The sequence below is a fragment of the Belonocnema kinseyi genome, chromosome 4 (genome assembly GCF_010883055.1).
Source record: "Belonocnema kinseyi isolate 2016_QV_RU_SX_M_011 chromosome 4, B_treatae_v1, whole genome shotgun sequence".
Classification (NCBI taxonomy): domain Eukaryota; kingdom Metazoa; phylum Arthropoda; class Insecta; order Hymenoptera; family Cynipidae; genus Belonocnema; species Belonocnema kinseyi.
The window spans coordinates 149,529,486-149,556,730 of record NC_046660.1 but is presented as its reverse complement, the minus strand read 5'-3'; the positions used below and the strand labels follow the sequence as shown (position 1 = coordinate 149,556,730).

Sequence of the window (27,245 nt, the reverse complement as noted above, 5' to 3'; positions counted from 1 at the left end):
GGTAAAAAGTGTATTACGATGCAGGGAAAAACCCCAGTATCGGCGTCTGGTCAGTGTAGGAAAGCGGACTCTCCGACGTCGTCATCATGCAACCGTGGCTCATCATCAATGGATCACTTGATTGGTGTAGAGGTTCATGCTACAAGGAAAAAAAACACCGCGAGCATTTCTAAATCGCATGCCTGCAAGAATAGCTCAGATTCATTCTGTTACATTTGCAGTAAATATGCAGTGAGCAGTTTGCGAAAATCAATCGACGAGGAAGTGAAAAGTCTTTACGAAAAGTTGTTTGACCGTAAATTGCTGCACCAAGAAACGCAAAGTACTCTACACTAACCACAAGGAAAAAACCCGTTATTGCGAAGGACTGCTACTTTTCCATGAATTCCGTCAAAGGGTTCAACGCCAAAAATAAAAAGAACATTTCGTACATTAATGTTTGCACAGTCACAAGAGCAATTGAAATCAATAAAAATGTACGCCAGACTGATTTAAGCGCTTTAGAAGATGATAGATTGGAAGTTGAAAGTCAACGTCATGGAAACTGTAGTGAAACCAGCGATCGAACAGAAAATAGTTCTGATGATTTCGATGAAAATGACGAAAAAGATGACGAATAGGGCGTGCATAAAATGAAATTAAAGGTTCCAATATTAGTGTCGCAACTAGAACTGAATGATTTTATTAGAGACCTTGGATTACCGAAAGACGGCGCTGAATTTGCCGCTTCATTTCTAAAAAGAAGAAATCTTTTAGAGCCAAAGACAAAACTTTCATTTTATCGCGACAGGAACAAAGAATTCAGAAAGTTTTTCGTTGAAGACAAACAGACGTCTTCAGTGCACTGCACTGACGTTAATGGACTAATGAACCACTTAAAGAAAAATGTGTACAGAGACGAAGAATGGCGACTTTTCATTGATTCGTCAAAACGCAGCATTAAGGCTGTTTTACTGCATAACACGAATACTTACGCTCCTATCCCTATAGCTCACTCAACGGTCATCAAAGAAGAATATAAAAATGTTAAAATGCTTCTTCAAAAAGTTAATTACACAAATCAAAAATGGCAAATATGTGTTGATCTCAAAATCATAACAATGATATTAGACCAACAATCGGGTTTCACCAGAGAGCCATGCTTTATATGCCTGTGGAATAGCAGAGATCGAGCCAATCATTACAGCAAAAAACATTGGTCTTTAAGAAATTCATTCAAACCTGGTTCTCATAATATCATCAACCAAAGCCTCGTTGATCCAGAAAAAGTTTTACTACCACCCTTCCACATAAAGCTTGGGCTCATGAAGCAATTTGTCAAGGCGTTAGACAAAGATGGACAATGCTATAAGTAAAATTATTTCTTGAAAAAAAGATCCTACTCCATCTTCCCAATGGAGTGAAGATGGAGTAGGATCTTTTTTTCAAGAAATAATATTAATTTAAAAATATTATTTTCCATCTAGTCTTATTAAGACGTTAAGCATTTTCTGTTATTGGAGATTCTTAACTTGATCGATATTGTGTACATTTTCTGCCTTCATGGTTTGGAGGGTTGATCTACTTTCGTGAAAGTACAGTCTCTGATGATATAGCAGATAAATTAAAAAATTTTAAATAATTACTTGTACCATTAACTTCTAGCTAAAAATTAGCGTTATGTTCTTGAATTAAGAGTTCTTATTCTGATCCCTCTAATAGCTTAATTGGAAAAGCACCTGACCAGAAATCAGAAGTTTTGTGGTTCGTTTCCCAATGGAGTGAAGATGGAGTAGGATCTTTTTTTCAAGAAATAATTTTAATTTAAAAATATTATTTTCCATCTAGTCTTATTAAGACGTTAAGCATTTTTTGTTATTGAAGATTCTTAACTTGATCAATATTGTGTAGATTTTCTGCCTTCATGGTTTGGAGGGTTGATCTACTGTCGGTAAGGTACAATCGCTGATGATATAGCAGATAAATTTAAAAATTTTAAATAATGCTATAAGTATATATTCCTTAAATTCCCTAATGTTTCAGACGCTACATTGAAAGAAGGAGTCTTTGATGTACCACAGATTCGAATATTGACAGGAGATACTAATTTCGTGTGCCACATGACGAAAATTGAAATGGACGCTTGGGAAAGTTTTAAAACAGTAAACGCAAATTTCCTCGGTAACAAAAAAATTCCAGACTACGAGAATACTGTTGCGAAAATGATAAGAAACTACAAAAAGTTAGGCTGCTTGATGAATTTAAAACTTCACTTTCTAGATTCCCATCTGGATAAGTATCCAGAAAATGTTGGTGATTTCAGCGAAGAACAAGGGGAACGTTTTCATTAAGACATAAAAGTGATGGAACAACGATATCAGGGTAGATGGGACGAGGTCATGATGGCTGATTTTTGCTGGATGTTGAAAAGTGAAACCAATTTAGGTCTTAAACGTAAGCGTAACCCTTTGCACCGTTCCTTCGAAGAAAAAAGTACACGTTATAGCAGGCAGAAAATAGACTGAAGTAGTTCTATAAATCAATTTAATTACGATAAAAAGCAAGATAAAATGTAAACACGAAAGATAGTATAAATATATTCCTTAAGTCTAAGAAAAGCAGAGAGAAAAAAATTTTGAATAAAACTCTTATTCATTTGAATGTTTAAGTTACAGTCCTACATTTTAATTGATACAAAACATTGTCAGGTTAATTGAAATGGGGTCAATTCTACTTGTAGTTGTAAGTTTCTTCAAATGAGTAATGTGCGTCTAAATTTTTAACCACCTGTAGTACAATGCAATGAATATTATTGTGTTACAACGGGAAAACTTAAGTTAAGTTGTGTTGCGTTAAGCAAAATTTCGTTAGGTTCTGTTAAGTTAGATTCATTTTTAGGTTAAGATCGAGTTAACCTATTAAATATAGCACACATTCAAGACTGAGAACCGTACACTTATATAGCTACACGTTTGGTTGAATTTCATTCGGCTAGGTTAGGTTATGTCAGGTTTTGTTAGGTTAGGATAGGTTAAACCTCTATGTAGGTTAGGCCGAAGCTGAATGAAACGGTACCGCAAACACAACGGGACAACACAATGAGTTTAATTGTGTTACGTGAAGTTATGTTAGGTTAGGTCAGGTTTTTTTTAGGTTAGAATAAGTTTGACCTCTTTGCAGGTTAAGCCCAAGCTTATTCAAACGGTACCGCAAACACAATGGGACAAGGGATGATCCTTCACAGTTGTCGACATGTTTTTGAAGTGAAAATTTGCATCACTGGCATTATTTTGAAATTTATTTGCCTCAGTGCATGATTTTTCGTAATTTTTTGAGGTTATGGCTCAACCATGACGTGATGGGTGATTTTTGATACCGAATTTGAATTCAGAGCCCCAAAATCCATAGGAATACGTGTGTCTTGTTACCAGATCCGCACACTTTTTTTTGTGTGGCTGTGTTATTGTTACCATATTCAGCAGAAACTCTTTGCATAGAAGCTCTGTATCTGCAACACAAGGACGCGCCCGGTGGCTTTGTTATAGGCCCTTCGTTTCTATTTCAGAGAAACCAAAACTGAAATCATTAGTGAGTTTTGTCATTGTTGTGAATTGGCTAATAGAAAGCTCTTGATTCAACCATAGACTAATCATATGCCAGCCCATAGACATATCATATGTCGGTTGTAAAGTTTGAAGCCCCTTGCTCTTCTTTATCACACTTCTGTCTCTATCTCTCGCAATACAAAATTCTCCGGGATACCTCTAAGGTAAAATATGAGACGCGTGATTTTAGTTTTTGTCCAAACATTTTTTGTCACAAAGGTCGTAGCAGGATGAGCATGGTCTGCGTAGCCCTGCTCGGATCTGATCCATATTGCTGGGACAAGTGGTCCCCCATATGAGATAAATTTACCCCAAATCCTAACTTAAATATTTTTTTTTTACAAAAGTTATAAACAAGTTTCAAAAAATAAAAAAATACTGAAAGTATTTAAAACCAATTCTGTTTATTATAAGGGGATGAATAAAATTATTATAATTTTTAAATAATTTTGTTGAAAGAAAGTTCTTTTAAACCACCAACCATTTCTTCCCTATATCATGCTCACGTTCAAGTATTCAACATATATTTTTGCGGAAATGATCGTAGCCGTACTTCATAGTTAAAAAAATTAAAACTACTCAGTGGGCCCCTCATATCTTTGCAATAAGCCATCCGCAATGGTGTAATATAAACCAGATGCATCATCGTCGTCCGATTAAAAACGCATTCTATCGTAAATTTCCCAGTGACCGTGTCCATTTATAATCATAAGGAGATAGAAAAATACTTCTCTTTGTTTACTGCTGACGTTCGCTAAACTTATTTCATGTTTGCCCAGGATGCACCACGTGAAGGTCGTCAGTCAGATTAGCATCCCTTACTTTATTTACACTGTATACAATTGTATACATCCTCTATCAATAACTTTATAAAATATATATACACTATATCTACATAAGATACTCAAAAATTTACATATATTCACTTTATATGCACAAAACATATGTATATTGTTTTGAAGCTGCGGATTAGTCCGTGTCACTGTTTTCTTCGATGACAGAATGAATATTCTGTTTTGTAAATAAATTACTGTGACAGGAGCATTCACAAGAAAATCTGTTTCTCATCACATGATGTTGTTGCACCTGGTTTATATTACACCATTGAGTACATCTTATTGTGTCATAGGCTAAAAATAAAGTTGGCCCCTCATTCTAATGAAATTGCATAGATATGGGGGGCCATTCGTGTAGTTTTTTTAAAGCTATGAAGTACTGCTGCCATCATTTCCGCAAAAATATATATTGAACACTTGAATGTGAGAATGATATAGAAAAAAAATTGCTGGTGTTCCCAAAATACTTCCTTTCAAAAAAATGATTTAAAAATTCTAATTTTTTTTCGTCCCCGTGTAATCAACAGAAATGGTTCTTCATTTTTTTTCAAAATTTTAGCAGTACTCTCCACAACGTATGTTTTAACCATACAAATCGGCTTAGTCGTTTTCGAGAAAATTTGATGTTTTGATTTTTCGAAATTTGTTTATAACTTTTGTGAACAAAATTTTTTCAAGTTAAGACTTCGGGCAAATTTATCTCATATGGGTAGCCACTTATCCCGGCAATATCAATCACATTTGAGCGGGGGCATCCAGAGCATACTTATCCTGATACGGCCTTTAGGGCTACAAGAATATTCAGATGAATTATTTTTCGATAAAAATATGATGTCAATTTTCTCAAATACTTCACCTTCGATTTTTTGTGCATTTTGTTGCAGATTTATTGTAATGTGATGAAGATATCCTGTGAATTTCGTCCTCGCTAAACTATTTATTCAAGTAAAAAAAAACTTTTTTTTAAATCAACTTTTTTAATATGATTCATAACTAAAGCTGATTACAATTGTTGTCTATATGAAAACAATTGAATGCTCTGCCAGAAAAAACTGAAGCTCAGAAAGATATAATACACTATCAAATGGCATTTTGTTCCTGGCAATATCTAGATTAAGTAAAATCGTGTTGAATAATTAGTGTTCGATATTTTTTTTTTATTCGTATTTTATTCGTTAAGATTAAATAAAAAATACTTTAAAATCATGTTATTCTAATAAGCAAAAAAAACATTCTGACTTCGAAACTATTGACAAGAAAGTGATATACAGCAATCATAGTGACCCATGCCTGCAGCTGCATGAGTTGTTTGTTTTTTTGTTAGGACTTTTTTCCCTGAAAGAAGAATCATTTTAAGCGACAGTGACCAGTACGCTTTCTCAAGTTTATAATTTATCATTGCTAAAAGAAAATTGCTCTCCTTGCGACAAATGGGTATCCAATTTTCAAAAAGCTTTGAAAAATTGTATAAATGCACAAGAAAATATCTTTTTGCTCACGCTGGTACCAAGAGATTATACGTAGCAAAACTTAATAACATCGTGCCCTTAAGTAACAAAATATATGATAGATCAATCCTTGAAGTTTTCGAAAACAATATATTTCATCCCCAAAGACACCTAGGCGTAACTCAAATTCTGTCAGTGTTGATCGAAGTAACTGCGACTAACATTACTACCGTTTCTGTTCTACTCTACTCTCTTAGTATGGTTCAATGGACGAAGAACGATCTTACGGGCCGTTTTATCGTTACGTGTATGATCAGACATAAATATAAGAGGTTGAATTTGAATTGTTTCGTTTCGCGATTATACATCTTACGCCGTCAAGACAGGCACGGAATTCTGAATCTCCCACGTATTCATTACCGTATTTTCTAAATACAGTTTACATAGTTGCAAATGGCAGACATTCTCAACCATAGATATTCAGGAAACACCAGAGGATAGATAAAAGAGCGTTTACCTAGAAAGCTTTGGAGCAGGCAGCTGAGACGATTGGCCTGAATTTGAACATTAGAAGAGAGGAAACTGCATTACTCCATCTAGATGCTATATTTCTAAAATCCAAACTAACGAAAGTAGATGTGTAAAAATACCACCAAGAGGTACTCGAAAAGAAAATTTACGAAATCTTTCAAAGAAGTGCAGAAAATCAGTCTCCGTCGCAGACTCGAGGACAGATTTTATTCTCCAAATCTTCGATAAATGAACTATATTCGTGATAGAATTCTCAACTCCGGTCCACTACAACATCACTGCTAAGGAAAATGAAAAGGAAAATTCATTAAGATATAGAGTAGTTGTTCTCTTATCAGTGCTTAAGGAGTTGTTGACCTATTACTGGTTCGTAATTTCAAAACTACACCCACATGCAAAAGAAATGTGCCGAGGCTCTTGCGAAATAAAAAAAAGAAAGATTCTATCTATGTATCCCTTTGTGTACTCAAGAAAAACAAGAATTTCAGCGGTGTGTCACGGTGATTTTGTCGTCCCTTGCGGCCACCCGTCTCGCCGTCGTGACATAGTTAAAGCCACGCGAACGAGACTATTAAAACCACCCTCAAGTCAATACCACCAACTTAGATGATAAGCTACTTCAATTACCTTCGATAATAAGAATAAGTTTTATTTTGGAAGAGAGAGGAACAAGACCTAGTTAGAGTAAAGATTAAGAGCAGGCAACTAACCACAACTGTGACGGATCAGAGTCGACGCAGAAGGTGGCAGAAGAGAGCCAGGGCAGCACACCGGAGGGGACGATGGACCACCTGATGCGCTCAGTCAGAGACAGGGGCAACAGCACATCAAGGTATCGACATTATGAACTATTTAACAGTTTAAAAAGATATGGACTTTATGAACTATTTAATAGTTCATAAAAATTAAGCAGACAACAACGTGAATCAGTGCCCGCCAAAACCCGTATGTGGAAGGGCTAAACACTACCGTGGCAGTTTAAGAAGTCCGCTCAACTACGAGAGGCCAAGTTAAATCAAGAGAGGGGGCTACCAAAATCACCTGTAGAACGGAAGCAACAGGGCGCAGTAGGTCCGCGGTGAACGGCGACTGGCAGGTGGCGCTGTGCAAGGTTTGACGGTGAGGGCGGGCTAACCGATCCTGTTTGAAAATTTGAGGAATGGACAGAAAAAATTATTTTCAATAAATAAAGATGATGGAGTAGTGCTAGCTAGATGGCTACAAGGTATGAGGTCTTTCCTTTATCATCATTAAGTACCTTCTCCGTTTCGACATTTGACCCACGTGGGTAGTGAATTCGCGAATTGTAATGAACTTGGGTTAAAAGAGTTAGTTGGCTGGACTGTCAATGACCCCTTCGGAGATTACGGCTTGGAGAAACGTTTGACCCAGGAAACGAAAATAGTAAGTTGGGCAAAACACATTCCTCCAGCAGGTCCATCGTGACAAAAATTTGAAAGATGCCGAAAGGCGTGGGAGCATGGCGCGGGTCTTTCCGACAAACATTTCCCGGAAAATTGGAAATAAAAAAACAAATAAAATTTACAGAACCAAAACCGAACATACCTGCATTTCAAGAGAAAGTTTTGAATCATCATGAAAGATTCTAATGAGCATAAGAATTTTTTGGGATTTTCACGTGATTGTCGGTATTTTAAAAAAGGCTTCGTGAACCGTCCGAAGATCTGGTCACATTTTGAAAATTTGTGGGGCATTTTTCTAGCTTTGTTTTGTTAACTGACTCAACCCCTGCAGAGAGCAATGGATTTATACGATTTAGGGAAGGGGTATCTAAAACGAGAGAACAATCGAGAAAACCTCGATTTACTGGGATGTTGAGCTCTTAGCGAAACGCCGGATACCGTAGGCGCTTCGTAGAGAGGTCGGTCGTGAGGCATGATAGGCAATCTAGGACCAATGTGGGCGCAATACAGGCGCAATTAGCGGGTTGGACTAATGAATTGACGGGAAAGGGTCCTACGGGCAATTGTAAGGGACTTCATTTAAATACAAATGAGGTAGACGTTGTTCTGCAGAAGCAAATGTGGCGATACTTCGCGCTTTATGAGGATAACTAGGTGGTGCCCTGGTATTCAGAGAACGATGGTCCCCTAGGAGCAAGGACAATAGAACATAAGTACTGATGATATGGTGCAGGGTTCCCCAGAGGTTTCAAGGCAGCGCATCGGGTTCCACCAACGGTTTTCCATGTCGGACACGACACCCCATGGACACACACAATGGCCGGGTGGTTAATGGCACGACAATGGCACCCACATGGGGGGCACCAAGCTTTAAGGCGCGCGTTATGAAAAACATACACCCCTATTCCCAGCAGAGGTGTGTAGAGGGGTGGTGAAGGGGCAACGGTACGGCCCACTAGGACAACATAACCGGTTAGCGGGAGCGTGAGAACGAACAGTGAAGGGAACCCTTGTTTTGAGAATGGGTAAGTGGACCTTCGGGTCAGGCGACATGTTACCCACTGATAGTCAGCGCCCGTATGCTTGCTCTTCTAGTGGCCAGATCTCAGCCGATTTTTGTCATTGTGGTTTTTTAGGGACAAACGCCTGAAAAGTGAGTAGTACAACCAGAATCAGGAGCTCAAGTGAAAATAAAGACCTAGCACCAAGAAACCGAAAACCTGGGCCAGACCGCAGAAACATATGGTGGCACTGGTACCTTCAGAACAGATTAAGATGGATCACATGGGACCAGTGCAAGCGGCATTTTCAAGCTTGCTTTGTAGATGCCTTCTATCAAGAAACGTTAGAAGAGAAGATCCTTTTACGCAGAGAAGACCGAAGTGGCCCCTGAGGACGACTGATGCATAGCGGTAGAGAATAGACTTGAAGTAACCCCGCAACGCGCGTGATAGAAATCAAATACACTATCGTTCTTAATACAAGGACGAGGATGAGAGAAAAAGATTTGCAAGACGAGGTGACACAAATGTAGGCCGAAGGCATTGTTGAGCCATCGAAAAGCGGATGGTCCACTCCCGTAGTAATAGCCCAAAAGGCGGACAGGACATATAAATTTTGCGTGAACTACCGTAGGCTCACAACGTCGTCAAGAAGGATGCGTACCCCTTGCCTAATATGGAAATTATTTTTGAACAACTTCGCACTGCGAAGTATATAACGCCTTTAGACATAAAGTCGGGGTACCACCAAAACCCGATAACTGAAAAAAGTAGGGTACACAGCATTTATAGTCCATGAAATAGTGTTCTTTCAGTTACAAGGATGTCCTTTGGACTGACCGGGGCCCATGTGACATTCCAGCGACGGGTAGACTCTCTCATGAGTCCAGACATGGAACCGAACGTCTATACGTATCTAGCTGAAATAGTTATCAGGTTGATGCGAACAAGGCCGAGCCCCTTTTCTTATAACCAGCCCAGAGAACAATAAAACAACTGAAACGGTTCTTGAGCATGACGTCATTGTACCGTCGTTTTAAACCAGACTTTGCCGCTGACACGGAACCACTAAACAAGCTGCTTAGGACGAACGTGCCATTGGAATGGGGCACCGAAAAGATAAGCGAGTTCACTAAGCTTAAGGAACAAATTGCGAAAGCACTGCTTTAGACTTACCCAGATTTTGTAGTCTCATTTGTGCTCCAGACCGACGGCATGGAGCGGGTGGAGGAGGAGTAGTATCGTAAACGACTGTGCGAGGTGGGAGAAACCCCTAGAGAATTTCATGGGTTGGAAGTAGTGGATGGAATGCTGTATCGATACCGTCCGAATCCGTTGATAGATTCGGTTATCTAAGACGTATATGCTTGGAAGTTGTGGTAGCGCCAACCGACAGAAGGCAGCAAATCTCCGATAAGGTACACAATTACCCCTAAGCCGCGCATCTGAAAATCGACAAGACATACCTGAAAGGTTCGGTCCAGTAATACTGGCTAGGCATGTATGGTGACATTTCTTTATGGTTGCGATCGAGCAACACCTAGAAGCGAATCGAGGCTAACCAGCGACCTGAGGCAGGCCTAATATGCCGCAGGATGGTCCAACAGCCTTGAACCGTGCTGGCCACTGACGTGATGGATTCGTGACCAAATACAGCATTAAACTTTAAATATATAGTGGTATTCAAAGACCTTTACACAAAATAGGTAGAAATGGCATCCATGAGACGCGAAAACACTGAGACAATTATCAAGGCTTTTGAGGATAACATATTGAACCGATTGGGTGCACAGGAAGTTCTCGTGTCGCAGAACGGAACAGAATACGTATAACAAGCGTTTTAAGGGTTGGCCGAGACGTGCGGAATCCGGTTCTCGTTTACTCCAGTGTACCACGCGCAGACGGACCCTGTGACTCCCTATCCACTGAAGGGAACGCGCCTTTTAGATCTACAGAAAACGCGTATATGTTCGCATCCTTTGTAGATAACTCTCCGTCCACGACATTCTGCAAGACGTAAATATTGTTGGTAGTACTCCTCTCCGCCGTAAAGCCCGCCTACGTCTCCGGCAGTATTTCTGTGCCCTCAACATCATTTCGTAGTCTATCCGCCAACACTATCGCGTATACTTAGTACGCCGTATTAATTTGCGTAATCGCTCTATAATTTTCCTGCCTTTTACCTACTTCCTTTTGTATACAGTAGTACGATGAACTGCACCCTCGACGCTTTAGGGAATCCATTCGCCCTTTATACATTTTTCACTTCCTCGTCCAGGTCAGCTGCCTTAGCCCTTTTCAACTTCTTTATCTGCTTCTCTATCTCCTCGTCATTAACTTCCACTGCACCTAGCTCCCTCGTTCTTATAATCTCCTCAGCTCGCTTCTGTCTATCTGATCCCCGAAATCTTTTAAAAATTCCCTCCACTCCTGAATCTCCATCTTTTCAATTATCACCACTTCACGTTTCCTGAACCTGATAATTCTCTTCAACACTCACTCTTCTGCCTTAACACTTTTCAACTGCACTTTCATATCTTTCCCCTTTTCCTACTCTTTCTACTTACACGTCAACCTTAACTCCTTTCTGATTTCTAAGCGCTCCGCCCATTTTGCAGTCCCTTCTTTTTATTTTGTGTACTTTTGTTTCACCTTTCTTTTCATCTTTTTAGACTCCCTATCTCACCATAGCTTTATATTCTCTTCCAGATCCTCACGTACCTCTTCTACCGACTCCCCCTCGAAGTTAAACTTTTCCAACAGCTCCTGATACTGCTGTATCAAAACTCACGTATATTTCACCGTTTTCCTAATGACCATTTTTCCGCAACAGGTCTTCCGCTACATTTATTTTTCATCCACAATTTTAACGGCTGTTGCTCTAATTCTACTCTTCCTTCAAATTTGAATTCTTCTGTCTGCTCCCACTCTGTCATATTCATAATCACATAGTCTATCAAGGATAGTCCCATCTCACTCACATACGTGTATTCTACCTCTTTGCCCCCTATTACCATACCATTCATTACCGCCTAGCCTCAATGGTACATCCAGTCTCTTAACCCTTTCTTTAATCCTTTCCATCCCCTTCTTATTGTACACAATCACAAACTGACGCGTTACCCCTCCTATCTTTGATGCCATCCTTTGCAGGAACTCCCTCACCCTTTCCATAAAATTCTTCCTCTAATTCATCCCTATCCCTCGTTATAATTTCTTTAACAGACCCTATGCTCTACAGCAGCGCTTTCACCCACATTTCCTTTTACATTATAACATCTCCTTCCGTCTGTTTCATTTTATCATCTTCTTCCGTCCTCAACGGCACCACCTCTTTCTCTCTCTAAACCTTCTACTTTTTCCCTCAGTTTTTTTACCTCCTTTTTCCATTTCTCATCTCTTACCCTCAGGTCTTCCCTCATACTTTCCATCTTCTCCATATACCCCCTTACGTATTTCTTAAACCCTCTGATTTCGCTTATTAAAACCACAAGAGCCTTTTGTCCTTCTCTTTTTTTCAACGAACTTTATACCGCAATTTCTTCTGGACTCTTTTGGCTGTCTCTCTTCTCCACGGCTTGTTACTTGACATTGGGTCACGCACAGTTGGCCTTCCACAACATCACAACCCCTTCAGACCCCCTTTGTCGCACCTAACATTTTCCAGCTTTACGCGAACCACCCTTGGCCCCCTTAAAGGCTTAAACTGCTGCCCGCAAACTACCCGACCCCTTTCCTACCTAACCCTTAAAACCCTTCTCACCTCCTAGGCTTCATCTCTCACACTGCACTCACGCTTTCTACACAAATTTCTTAAAATCTTGAAACCACCTGTTACCGTGCATGATCTTACTACCGTCACCAACATGCAAGTCTCATGAATATACCTATACGGAAAATTGTAAATAATGGTAAGAATAACAATTAATCATCTTTGAAATGTACAGACGAAATTCCAAATTTTCACAAACTGCAATAAGATGATCTGCTTTCTTCTGTCATAACTATTAAACGATTAATCTGAGGCCTCGGCGGAGCGCGCTTGTGCGAAGCTCACAAGACTATAAGCGGCTGCATTATACCTGTTTCAAATGCATGCAATGGTGCGTTTTCAAATGGAGTCGGACAAAAATAAATTTATATATGTTTCTTTCTTTGGAGTCGCCATATTTGACAAGCGACTTGTCGCCCTTTAGACATAAGGTGCCATTTAAAAAAACGTTGTGATTGGCCTATGCTTTTTTCAATAAGTATTTAGTTTGGGAAGCTAAGTGATAACCTGTTCCCTGGAGGAGATCGCTACCCTGGAGCTCATCTTAAGTCCACCATCGCTTGTTCGTTCTTTTTTTCACCGTCTGTTTCGGGTTGCAGACAAGATCTAAGGATTCTTAGGACTCAACTAATCCATCAGTTACCTCTTATCCTCGCTTCCCTACCACCTGGGCTGTGGTCTTAAACAAAAATTGGCTTGGCAGTACACACACAACACACGCACGTTTGTGTGTCGCGATCCGAGAAAAGGGACCTACTAGGCAAAAGTGAAATTTTCATGAGGGTGATCGATTAAACAAGTTTTAATTTTTTTCAAAAATATGTATTCTTTATTACATAAATTGTATAGTTTCAATCCAAAATGGTCATCAGACATCATAAATTTTATGTATAAAATCTAAGTACAATTATGCAATATGGAAGAAATTGCAAGAATATATGTGTGCAAAAATAAGAAATAGAATTCAGAAATTAGACATGTAAATGGAAATTTGAAATTGATGAAATTACGTAAATAAATGAAACACGATATTTTGTGGAACTTTTTAATAGATATAATTGTTCTTGAAAACTTTTTCTCGTAAAGGTATTTTAAAAAGCTACAATTCTTTTGTTAAACCTTATTACCTATGTCTTAATATTTTGAAGGGCTTGTATTCTTATTTTTTTCTGTTTGCACATATATGTCATCTCATTGCGCAATAAAGAAACATTCGATATTTTTATAGCATTTCCGATGGATAAAACCATAAACTACACGGACGCTATCACCAAAACTTGATTTTCGGCTTGGGCGGATCTCAAAGCATTTAGATACATTAATAAACTATAGTGTAAACTTTCTAACAATTCTAATTCTTGCTTAATCATACAACCGTACACACACGTACAGATACACAAATTTCCCAAAAAAAATTGGGTTCAGACGCTCTCAAAAGAAAAATATTTAACAAAAATGAAATAATATAATAAATAAAAATAGAAGCAAGATTTTACCTGCATGCAATCTGTTCGGGCTTTTGCGTATCGATCGTGGCATAAGGAATCAATGGCAGCGTATTTATCGATTGAAGATCATCCTTCCTTCTAAAAACCTTCTTCTAAAATTTCTTTTGTAGGTTCGTATTCATCAGAATAAGAATTCGGAACTTTCTCGGCAAGCTTATGCAGGCGAGCAGGTTGTTCTTCATAAGGAAGAATTAATTGCTCATCTTCCACCATAATCTTTTCTAACAGCATTTCCACTGTCCAATTTAATATTTCTTCTCTCATTCGGGCCGCCTTTTCTGAAGTCGTATTCCAGTGTCTCCTGAAGGATTAGATCATTTTTCAACCATAGCTCTTTCCAATTTATCAAAGCTTGTTTTAGTGGGTTTTTCGATTTTTTAATAAGAATGGAACCAAGAATAATGTCCTCTGATGCAGTACGAGATGGTGATATAGCTCATTATTCTATTTTATTTCATTAGTTAACTTTGGAAATACAGATCAAAATACACGTTTGACAAGTTTAGATGTTGCTTTCAAATTAAAGGTTTCATCAGGCCCTTTGCCACTTTATATTTATGTCCTGCTGGTTTAGATATAGTAGAGCGTGTCAAACAATGTTCGTGAAAATGATAAAGCTAGATATTACAAGGCACTGTAATGTCGTCGAGACAGAAAGGAAGTTGTTTTGAACGCATTGTTATTTGTTCTCTCGATAAATAAAATATTTCCACATTTCTGGATATTTGTCATATTTTTAATCATTGCTCGAAACTCTGATTATTGAACCATGCCCAAAATAGGCATTTTCTATAAAGAACTACGCGCCGCGGAGATGAGTTGGGGCATCTTCGAGGGTAACCTTGCCCAGCAGGGAATCATCTGGCACTTTATTCTTCCCTGAGCTCCCTACTTTAGCAGAATTGTATAGGTGGGCCATAAGTCCGCGAAATCCCATCTGAGACGACTCGCTGTTAACCGCATGCTTACGTTCGACGAGTTCTCTATGCAGCTTCTGAACGTCGAGAGAAACTTAAAATGCAGGCCCCTCACGCCGTTCACAGGCGACCCAGACGACATGGAGTCCCTAATGCCGGTTCACTTCCTCGACGCCAGACCGCTCACCTTTATGCCGTGACTATTTTTGAACGTGATAAAACAGTAAGTATTTAAGCAACCTCTAACAGGGCCCAATAGAACCTGGCCACTCCTATGTCGCCACGGCCCGCCGACCAGTAGCAGATTTTGAACCGGCTGCTTACATACCACATTTCCAGCTTACATAAGTTTTTTACATGTACATAAAATATAATACATAAAAAATAATACTTTCCCTGCATTGTTTATTAATAAGAAATATCACATAGAATGAAAATGGAGATTCCATCTAGAGGGACACATGAGGAACTTTGTACAATGAACTGAAAAAAAACATTTTCGAATTAGCTGTTTCTCGTGAGCCTCACATATATCGCCTTAGCCACCGTGACTGATAGAACCCAATAAAAATTAGGATGCACTTACAATGAGTATTATCAGAAGTCCAAATCTGGATGTGCTACTTATCCTAGTATATGTGGAGGGCGTTCAGAAAATTTGGAAATGAAATAATTGCGTCTAACTGTTCCATTAACTTCGATATTAAGATGAATTCTTATTTTATATGACTCATATGATTGATAAAATATGATACAAGTATGAAAATTATAAATAATAATAATTCTGACTTTGGCCTTGAGTTGAACAATAAGTTTCTTAATACATATATAATAATCTTAATGATTTTGGTTTTGATAGGTATAACGAAGCAACATATCATGAACGAAGCACGATCGTTTAAGGATATAAACAATTGCTCATGCTGTAATTATTTTAACAATGAAAAAAAATGGCCAGACCAACGTTTAAAATGGCGTAAGCTACCATCTGGGCGAATCTTAAAAGTTATTGGGAATGGATTCGTGAGCATATTTCATTATTCACGCCAGTGGATAAGGAGATTTGTAGATCACAGAATATTTCAACAAGGAATTCTTCTAGCAATTCTCGTTAACACCCTAAGCATGGGTATTGAATATCATAATCAGGTATATATAATTATTTTTTCATCTTCCAAACATTACAAAAATGACTTTCAATTTTCACTTCGTGTGCGGGTGAGACTTGTATATTATGATAGTGCGGAAGTTCATGAAAAAAAATCGTGAGTATTTTAGGACAGCAAAATGTTTTGTATTTGGTTACATATATGATGTACATCTACATGGCCCAATCAGACAGGTAGGAATTACAACACCTTGGCCCCACAACCGCGCAAGCATGTAGAAATCTATCGAAATTTAATTATTTTAGAAAAGCAACCATGTTTTTATTCGTACCTTCAATAGCATTAAAAAAATTCCGGCTAAGCCGGCCAAGTGCCGGAACCTGGCCAATCTAGTGTTTGATACTCGAACTAATACGTTTTTCTCTTAAGCAATGTTTATTGTGGCAATTTACGAAGGTGAAAGAAGAATACTTCAAATTACTAATAGTAATTATTGCAAAAGCAGGTGGCGCGGTTATTATTATTACTGGTTATTAGAAAGAAATATATTCAGTAACGAAAATACACGGAAGGATTACGTTCGTACATAGGGAGTGACTCGTACCATGCATTCAGCATTACTAAACTGTCCGCCCTTCCATCCAGGTACTCAATCCCTTAAAGGAGTAAGTAGAGAGAATAGGTACGTACGCAATCCGAGATCACGCATGAGAGCGATAGGAAAAATAAAACTAGAACTATGAAAAGAGGAGAAATGTTCACAATTTCCGCCCGCCTTCGTGATTTCTTCCCGAATCACTGAAAAAAGAACTGTACACCTTGTAACTGGAACGGTGCACCCATCCTGTTAAGTTGTTAATAGTGCAGCATCTTTATATATTGAAACAGAAACTGGTAGCGAAACAACTTTCACAATTTTTCTTCGTAAGAGACCAGTTTCCGTATTCAGAGTTGCTGAGCGAGCGTGACTAGAACATGCTTGTACTTGAATCACTTAAACCAGAGGCCACTGAGTAGAAAGTATTTCCTCCTGCAAAACCAATACTAGGTCTCCGCTTGTGCCCGGTGGGTTCGGCTTCTACCATTCACAGAAAGCTTGCAACGCATGTAAGTACTTCGACGACCATCTTTTATAAAAGGTTTGGTACATCTGAGTTAAAACTTCCTAACGCTCTCTAGGTGTAAACCTTACATTTAATTATGAACATTATCAATGAACTCGAAAGTTAGCGTAGTATCTTCAATCACACGGCGGAGATAATATTTCACTTATCGTACCGTTGCTTCCCATAATCCTGAAAAGTATGGAGCGGCATGTGGATTAAATTCCCTCTTCGCATGGTTGTTCGCAAGGTAACGAGCGACATTTTCAGATACAGCTGATGCCTGCGAAAATAGTTGGCGCAGCTGTTGATCAGCACCTACGAAGTTGGTTACATTGTGACTGTAAAGAGTGTATCTGACGCCTGTTCGAGCTAAAAACCTGTTACACGCAGCGATGAAACCGTTAGCAGTGTAGTCGGATACAGTCTCTAAATGTATGGCTCAAGTGGCAAGCACACGAAGATAACTACATACTCTTTATATGCCTTATGACCTCTCCCTTTGGTCGCCCGCATCGAGATTAAGCCTACTTAGTCATAACCATAGCTATACAACATAAAAGGGTCCAATACTTCCTCTTAAGAGGGACGAGGTTATTTTAAAACCTTCTGGGAAAATTAACTTATCTCCCTTCCTGACAATGAAGGTCGTAATTGGCGAGTCCTTAGGCAAGGTGTACGAGCATCTCTCCTCCTAATCCAGTTACTTCCATCTTAAGATTAAATGCCATCGCATGAAAAGCCGGCCGTTTGAACTTTTTTCTGCAAAGCAGATCAACGAACTGCAAGCAGAAAATAGGGATGCGCAGTCCGTAGGATTATATACGCTAGGGACGTGATACCAAACCACCTCTGGAAGAATGCGCTGAATTTCTGAAACTTTATTGCAGATATAGTTATTTTCATATAAGAATACATATTCTTGACTCCTTTTGCTTTCTCAAACGCATCTCCGAAATTGATAAGTTCACAGAAGCTACCAGACGTAGAGACTAGCCAACGAGGAATAGCTAGAGTGGAGAGACCAGTTAGCTAATTTTTTAACTTCGTCCAATTTGTGACGTACTCAGCTGGAAGTTGTTTATCGCAACATACCTTGAGAGCCCATAGACTCTTCATGAATACCTTAGCCTCCACGATGACTGGGTCTAGCCATCCCAGTGGATCGAATATGCAAGCTCTCTCCGAGAATGCCGTTCGTTTCGTGATACGACTCATCTTCAATGATAATTGGGCCTGAAAGCGTAGGCAATCGGTCAACGGGTGTCATAAAATGCCCTTGGCATAACAGGCATACCTGCCTGCGCTCTTCTTGGGCTGTGCTAACATCATCCGCCGCTAAGAGTACGTCACCCACGTATATATCTTTTCGTCAATGAAGAATTATCACCTTGTCAGACAATAACAGGTAGTTGCAATTAAACAAAGATACAGAGCACCCAATAATTGGTCAAAATTACTCTTTGATGCCTTTTTGGAAATAAGTAAGCTTTTTTCAGTACTTTTCATATTATATACTAGGGCTACCAGGTGCAATGATTCGTTAACAAATGTGCTGATTTTTTACCCTTCACACTGTTGTACTGCATGAAATGCTTTCATGCATGATGTAGTGGAGAGAGTGCAGACTGATATTGGCTGATTTTTCACGAGACCCATCTGGTGACCCTAATATATGCTATTAATACTTCTTTTCATGAGGTAAAATTTCATAATAATTAATGTAAAATTTTCAGCCTGAGGAGTTAACCGTACTGGTTGAAATAAGCAACATTGCATTTTCAGCAGTGTTTGCTGCAGAAATGTTACTTAAGATTATAGCTGATGGACCCTTTGGATACATAAGTAATGGCTTTAATGTGTTCGATGGGATTGTTGTTGTTTTGAGGTACAGTATTTTTCCTTATAACTCCTGGTTTAATAAACACTCGATGTAAACGCCGTGGTTCTTCACAAATTAAAATTTCAATCCCACTTAAAGGTCGTTAATTATTTGAAATTTAGGTTTTAACATGGATCGATACAGTATATTTCTGTTTTACACTGTGTAAAGATGATCTTTCAAAGACTGTTCTTAACTTTTTAATATGACGGTAGTGAGAAAGGATGCAGTGAAAGACGGTGAGAAGTTTTTACGAAGTTTGTATGGGAGGTGTGAGTGGAGTGTGAGGGTGGCAGTCTAGGAGGTGAGTACGGTTGTGAGGGGTACATTGGGAAAATTATTAATTTACATTGTAGTTGGGGTTACAGGGTAGTTTGGGCATGTTAGGGTGTGTAGTTGTGTGTATGGGTAGGTTACAGTTACCGGCGAAAGAGCGGGAAGTGGGCAGCAAGAGTACTGGCAGTTCTGGTAAGGAATTAGACGGAGAGGAAATTTTCAGAAAGACGCGATAGCTAGCAGTGTGTGGCCCGGTGTCGCGTGGCGCGTCAGGAAGGGGGAAGAATCGGATCAAAGAAAGCGATCAGGCAAGGGAGAAAGCGTCCAGTGCAAGTGAGGGGGAGGATCTATTTAAGAGGAAAAGAGAAAGCAAAGAGAGTCCGGAGAAAAGCGCGCTAGAGCGTCCCTTTAAAAATAGCGTGCGAACACGTAGGTTACCCCCACCCCTAAAATGGAGGGGCAGGCGGATGAGGCTATCGAGGAGCTGATGGGCGAGATCAGAGGGTAAGAGATGAGAGAAAGGGCGGAAAAATGGCTAAAGAAGATGGAGGGCAGGTCGGGAATGGAAGCAGTTGACATGGGGAGGGCGAGAAGCAAGATATTTGGGAGAAGGTGAAGAGTATAATAAAAAGGAAAGAGGGATAGCGACGGAGGAAGGAAAGGGATGTGCAGACAATGCTAAAGGGAGTTTGACGAGGAAGGAAAGGGATGTGCAGACAATGCTAAATGACTGGGCTAGGAAGGAGAGGAGCGAAGGGAGAGCGGTGAATGATATCGGGAAATAAAATTAGACGAGAAAATGTGGGTATGGGACGCGATGAAGCAGGTATTGAAAGAATTGCAGTGGAACTTATTTCGGGGGAAGTAGGGGTAAAGAAGAAAGACGAGGATTTCTGGAGGCATATTCAGGATTTTAATATGATTGGACTTGTAGAGACGTGGGTAGAGAGAAAGGAATAGGATAGAGTAGATTGAAAATTGCTAAGGGAGTATAAGTGGAGGCTACTGGAGGCGGTCAAAGTAAAGAGGAAAGGAAGAGTGAAATTTAATGCGGGAATCGGGCGGGAAGAGGGCCTGTACCGTGAAGGGGAGCACTTCGAAAGAGAATCAAAGGATAAGATAATAAATAAAGAGGGGGGATTCTAAAAGCCTGGATGGAGGATAGACGGTGGGCGGTGGTGAATGGTATGGCAAAAGGGGACAAAGAGGATGAATACACGTATGTGGGGAGAAAGGGTCGTAAGGGAAGAGGGTTTTATGGACGAGAGAGTCGATGACCGATATATGGGAGGATCTAAAAGATAAAGTTAAAGGTTTTGTGCAAAGCAAGGTACTTAGAAAGAAGAAGAAAGGAATGGTGAAGCCGAAGTAGGGTGAGAATAAGTGAAAAGATAGAGAGCGAAGAATCGAGACAATTTTTTAAGGATTAATGTCAAGGGTCAGATACATGAAAGAGAGATGAGGGTATTCAAAGAAAGAGGAAGGTAGATGGAGAGGAGCTGAATGACGAGGAGACAGAGAAGCAAATAAGGAAGTTGAAAAAATCTCAGTCAGCAGGGTTGGACAGGGTATAGAACGAAGCGTGGCTGTTTGTCAGATAAGAGGTAAGGCAGAGGCTGAAGCGGGCAGTGCAAAAAGTATGGAGGTGGAGAGGCTCCCAAGAGGGTGGAGGGAGAGGTTGATCGTCCCATTGTATAAGAAAGGGGATGGGGACAGTCAGGAACATTATAGAGGGAGGAGTGCTATTGACAATATTTACATCTTGCAGCACGTGGTGGATAGAGATCTAAACAAAAGAGGGTGCCAAAGTGTAAGCGTTTTTTGTAGATATAAAGGGCGCGTTCCCTTCTGTGGGTAGGGGAGGTTGTGAAAGGCAATGGAAGAGAGGGAAGTGAAGAGGGACCTGATCGAGAGGGTAAGGGAGGTATATGAGAAGGCGCAAGAAAGGGCGAGAGGAGGGGAGGGAATCTCTAAGGGATTATGGATGGATAGGGGGTTGAGGCCAGTGTGCCTGCTTATCCCAAAGCTTTTTGCCATTTTAATAGCAGATATCGAAAGTAAGCTAGCGGCCGGAGTGGTAGGTGTGGTTAGGGTAGGAGTAGTCAGGATATAGTCACTCGCATATGCAGCTGACATACTGCTGATGGCAAAGAGCAAAGTGGCTTTAAAGGAGATCATGAAGAGATTGAGACAATACTTGGACAAAAATAGGTTAGAGTTAAATGCGGACAAGTCGAAGGTTATGGTGTTCAGAAAAGGAGGTGGGAGAGATAAGAGATAGGAGTGGAAGTGGAAGGGAAAAACGCAACAGGAGGTGTAAGAGTTTGTGTACCAGGGCTTCTTGCTTCGAAGGAATGGGGGAGTGGATGGTCATATAAAAGAGAGGGTGAGAACGGCAAATGTGGTGATAAGGTAGGTGTGGAGCCTGGGGAAGAGGTTCGCAAATGATTTTGTAAGGAGAATGAAATTGTGTGATTGCATAGTGATGAGTGTTTTATTTTACGGAGTGGAGGTTTGGGGATGGAAGGTAAGTGAGGAGATAAATTGGATACAGGAGAGGCATGTAAAGTGGACACTGGGGTTGACAAGGAACACGCCGAAATATATTGTTGGGAGGGAGACGGGAAGAACGAGTTTAGGGATTATAACAGGGAGTCATGCGTGTAAATACAAGAAAAAGTTTCTGGAAGGGGGGAAGCAAGCTGGTAAGCGAGTGTTGGTAGCAGCAAAAAAACAGACGAAGTGGTGCAAAGATGAAGGTGGAAAGTAAGAGGTATTTAAAACGAATGGATTGCAGATGAATGAAGTGAGAAGAATGCACGAAGAAGGCAGGAAGGTATATGAGTTGGTTCAAGAGAATGGCATGAAGAAAGAGAAGGCAGAAGGAAAGGAGTTAATAAGAGAGTTAAAGTTTAGCGGGAACTACGTGCGGATTATGCCAAGGGAAAGAGCGCAATATTTGTATGAGAAAGGAGAGCAAGGAAGTCAGGAACTTATAGGGAGACTGAGATGCGGTTGTATGGAGGATTATAATAGGTTCTGCCTTTCTAGAGAGAAGGGAATGTGTAGACTATACGGGAAAGGGGATGGAAAAGCTGAGTACTGGTCAGACGAGTGCGAATAGGTGGAAAGGAGTGGGATGAGCATAGAGGTATTGCTGCATGAAGCAATTTTTTAAGGCCAGCAGGCCGAAAAATAAATATTTATCTATTTAGTAGGCAAATTGTGGATGTGTAACATAGACTTTTAGCTGTCTTACTAGTTTATTTGTTGAATTGCCGATAATAATATATAGTTTATATATACGAGAGACAAAGAACAATAATTCTATCTGAACTTTCGCATATTGTTAATAAATTAATAATGGATGACATGCGCCAGCGATGAAGAAACAGACTGTCGCCTAAAGGTCTTAAACAAAGATGATAAAATTGCGAAGGAAAAAGTAGATCTAATCCTACTACGATCCAAGTTCCAATCCTTTAGTTGATTCATCCATATCGCATACAAAAATTAACAGTTTTGTAAACTGAGCCCAAATGTGGGCCCCGGAAGGGACGGCCAATAGCCTCCTCTGAAAGATCGAGCCCAATCCAAAAACTGTTCAAGAATCACTAAATTTAAAGTTAAGAACACTTAATGTGAGAGTTAACATTACGCTACTTCAATTTGTGAGCTGAAACTCTAACCTATAATTAATATCAAGTTGACTAATCTAGTAGGTCGAACGTAGTCTCAGAAAATAAATCAAAAGTGTCCCTGACAAAAGTCGTAGCGTAACTGACAAGTGAAAGCTGGATACCACCCAGCCGATCTGAACAAGCCACGAAACAAAAACCACTACCATTCTATTCCCGTTGTTGCAAGTCCTCGAGCGGCGGGCAATAATAAAGTGTACGTCTAGGCATATAATAGAAATTAACAGTTGCCCCCACACTCCGTGAAGCATCAATCTGCACATAAGGTCACTTAATTATTAAGAGATTATTTTTATCCGCAGCAGGATATCAAGCTGGAATAAGCAGCACGTAAGACATCTCAAATCAAAATAACACTTTTCAGGTCTTCTTGAGAATCTGCTAATCCGCTCAATGAATCTGAATACAACACACGTGCTGAGATCTCAAACGCTATGAGAATGCTCCTCGCAAGATGTCCACACTTGAAATCTTCTGGAGACTGACAACCACAGGGAACTTCCTGTAAGTAAGACGTCAAGGCATGTGTACTACTTTAATAAATAATTTAGTACATCAAAGTGATACGTGGAGTTAGGAACATTGGAAACAAGAATTTATTGAGAAACAACGATATGCAAGACACATAAAATCCCTCGAACCTGATTCACTACATGTTGGCCCGACAACAACTCATAGACGAGTAATTTCCACATCATCGCAGCCGAGCTGTAAGTTCAGGCAGCAACGATGAGAAGAACTGAAATTCAATGAAGTTATTAGAAGCCAAAACTTGATAGCATAAAGATCGAGATGTTCTAGTATGAGGGAAGATGCAGGGAGATAATTAATGAAACCGCATAAGCGAAGGATTCATCAATTAATCTTCAATAAAAGGAACACTCCCAAAAAGACGGTCAAATCCCCAGACAAGCAGTTGAACTATTAAATAAAATAATTAGAAAGATGTCATTATTACATCACCATACGCGGGTTGTAGATTCGAGCGAAAATGACCGAAATAATTCAAAAGTTGATCAGAAGATTCACTGAACCACAACGCTGATCGACGCAAGTGTTCGCAAGAAAATAATGTTTGCAGAGATTACACCAGTTTAAAAACTTAGACAACTCCCATTGGTCCAAACGTGCCTCAATTCTAATAAATCAGTATCGTTGATGCCTGTCAAGAATGATCAAGTGTCTGAAACGTAACCCCTACAAAAGCTATAAGCCAGTTTATCCAGGAGTGCAAGATAACTACGCGATACACGTGGCATACGTGCTCTCGTGAATAGAGCACCCAAAACATCTTACGAATTATATATTGGTGTGTGAAACTGCATCAATCAAGAGAATTTCTACTTCAAGATTACATAGAGGTTCAGAAAGGTTTAGCTCATTTAAAATCATTCTCGAAGCGAATCCATAAAGGGACTTCACAGTGTGAGCTTAGTGGAACGAAAAAGACAATTAAATCTACTCATGCGGAATAGAGTTTCTCCCAATGACGTTCCTCAAGGGTGGAATTCTTTATTGTTGAGAATGAAAAATTCATCCCTTCCATGTTTTAAAGTGTTCCAATGTTAATTTTTCATTCATTCAAGATGCGCCGCATTCTCAGCGTCATAGCCATAGGCTGCAGGCACATTATATAACATCTACCTGTGCACAACCAGATGTATGCTTTGGAATTTTCTTCATGGCCATCTGGCTGGGCACAGACAGATGATAATTCTGTCATCAAAATACAATTCAAGCACATGTAATCAAAATAAAGACCAAGTTCGAGGCATACCTACACAATGCCAGCACGGGGCATCACAATACAATCCCAGCTTGGGACATAAGCACACAAGTGCAGTACATGAAATTAAAGGATAAACGAAAGGTTTAAATTCTTTATGTATAGAATTAATAATAACCTAGTCAAAATAATCATAGAATCATTTAATATCGATAATCCCCATATTATTCCTCATATTACAAGGAAGCGTCTCGAAGTAACTGTATCCCGAGAGCCACTAATTAACAAGTCCTTATAATGTGTTCTTAGAACAGTCTGGCTCAGTAACATTTGAACAAAGCAGTTCGTCATTCAGTCATTAGTCATGTGGCTATGCTCACCCGCAAACCTACAATCCGGCTTCAAACACCAAAAAATATTAGGAAATTTTTGAAGGGTGATGTGGGGCAGCCAGGGAGAAAAGTTTTGTCGCTAATCATTAAACTTTCTTCGAAAATCACTTAGTAGCAAGTTGGAACACTGTATATTAGAGTTATCATTATGATACTCAAGTTCACGGGTCACACCTCTAACCAATAATCAATGTCACTTTGAATAATCTAGCACGTCAAACATGGTAAGAGTGGAACGAACTAGAGAAAGCTAAATACTGCCCAGTCAAGTTAATAGAGACACCACAAGAAAAATACTACCCCTTACGCCCGTGGTGACAAGTTCTCGCATGACAAGCAATAATCAAATCACCACGCTGAACAGTAGCGTCCGAGACATGCTCATACACTATTCAAACAACCTATTAGAAATAGTAAACCCTTTAAATGATTTTAGATATCTAGTAAAACAATTTTATATAATACTATCGTTGGCACTTTCTTGGCTACATAGTAAGGGGCAAATCATAATTTCGTGTAGTATCCCCAAAGGCCAAATTACTCAGCTATTCTTTTAGGCACCATGGGAGTATAGATCCATATTTTCCAAATTCAATTGATTTATTGTTTTCATTTATGAGTTTATTTTTTATTTTTTAAAGTGCGTATGCATGGAATAGATTTTTTTGAATGAGCAAGAAGTGAGTTTTAAGTGTGTATGTAATTCAAATATATTTTTAGGGTTTAAGTACAGCTTGAAACATTTTCCATACAAGGTGTTTAGCTTTTTGATTCACTCAAAAAAAAAGGTTTAAGATTCAAGGTTTGAGAGAATTAATGGTAATTCCGGAGTAGTTTCAGAATACTTTGCTATACAAATTGTAATTATGTTTATTCAAATATTTATACATTTGCCTCTAATTCGGTCACCGAAGTTTGACGAAATAAAGTAATTTGTTTATTCAGTATGTTTTTATGTGCGTAGTTGTATGGTTTAGGAAAATATAGTAAAGGGATAAATTTTGTAGTGTTATAGAGTTGTGTCAAGCCTTCGTTGAAGAACGTGGTGGCAGTTCTGGTCTGAGTGTGCTGCGTACCTTCAGACTGCTAAGGATACTGAAACTCGTTCGTTTTATGCCAAACTTACGTCGTCAACTTTTTGTAATGCTGCGAACAATGGATAATGTAGCAGTATTCTTTTCACTGTTGGTACTCTTTATATTCATATTTAGGTAAGTTTTACACGTTTTATGATATAATAAGAAAAAATCATTATTCAAAAAGATTAACCTAACATTGACACATATATTTGTAACGATTCGTTTTGCACCACCTCCGCGTTGTCCCGCTGCAGGCTACAGTCATTCCAAGGTTCGGAGTTAAGGCAGGCCTTACAATAAAACGAACAGCAGTTGAGATATTATTTAGAGAAATGTGTCTATTTTCCTATAAGTATACATGTCTAATTATGAGCTAAATATTAGTGTCGGGTAATTGTTGCCATCTTTATGTGTGATTATTATTTATTCGAAATATACTGTATATTTCGAATAAATAATAATGCGGACGCGTCGTCCGGATCAGAGGTCCAGGAGTTACCCTTGAGTCGCACACTGGAAACAGAATGAAAGGGACCTCGGGTTACGGGCGTATACATATAGTCGGTGGCGCGCTAAAGTGTCGCGTGGGTAGCAGGAGAGCCTGGCTATCTCCCCCACGATCGGTTCAAATCAGGTACAGGAGAGGAGGTTACCTTGGTCCCGACTCCCTCGGAGGCGGAAGCTCGTCCAGAGGTCGCCCTAATTATGCAGGCAAGACTACCGCAGCACAGTGGGGTGAAATCGGAAAACGAGGTTCAAAATGACATTGAGAACGCAATTATGCACCGATTTTAGAATATTTTTTTTTGAAAAATTCAGAACTAAATTTTTCAGAAAATGGTGCCAGTAGATTTTTCATTTTTTTGTTTATTTCATTTTTATTTTAATGCAAACATCGAAAAAAATGTCGATTTTTCTAATTTCATTTTTTATCTTCTAGACAAAATTTTTCTTATACT

General features: G+C 39.4%; 1 protein-coding gene across 1 annotated transcript in view; it reads left to right on the top strand.

The window, feature by feature from the left end:
* The window catches only part of LOC117171159 (voltage-dependent T-type calcium channel subunit alpha-1H-like), a 1,009,801-nt gene that overhangs the window by 699,332 nt on the left and 283,224 nt on the right, over nt 1–27,245 (top strand). Inside the window, exons 14-16 of the mRNA XM_033358216.1 lie at nt 15,881–16,170; nt 18,970–19,121; nt 26,215–26,418. Coding sequence (XP_033214107.1) covers nt 15,881–16,170; nt 18,970–19,121; nt 26,215–26,418 — 646 coding nt within the window. The remainder of the gene's footprint in view (nt 1–15,880; nt 16,171–18,969; nt 19,122–26,214; nt 26,419–27,245) is intronic.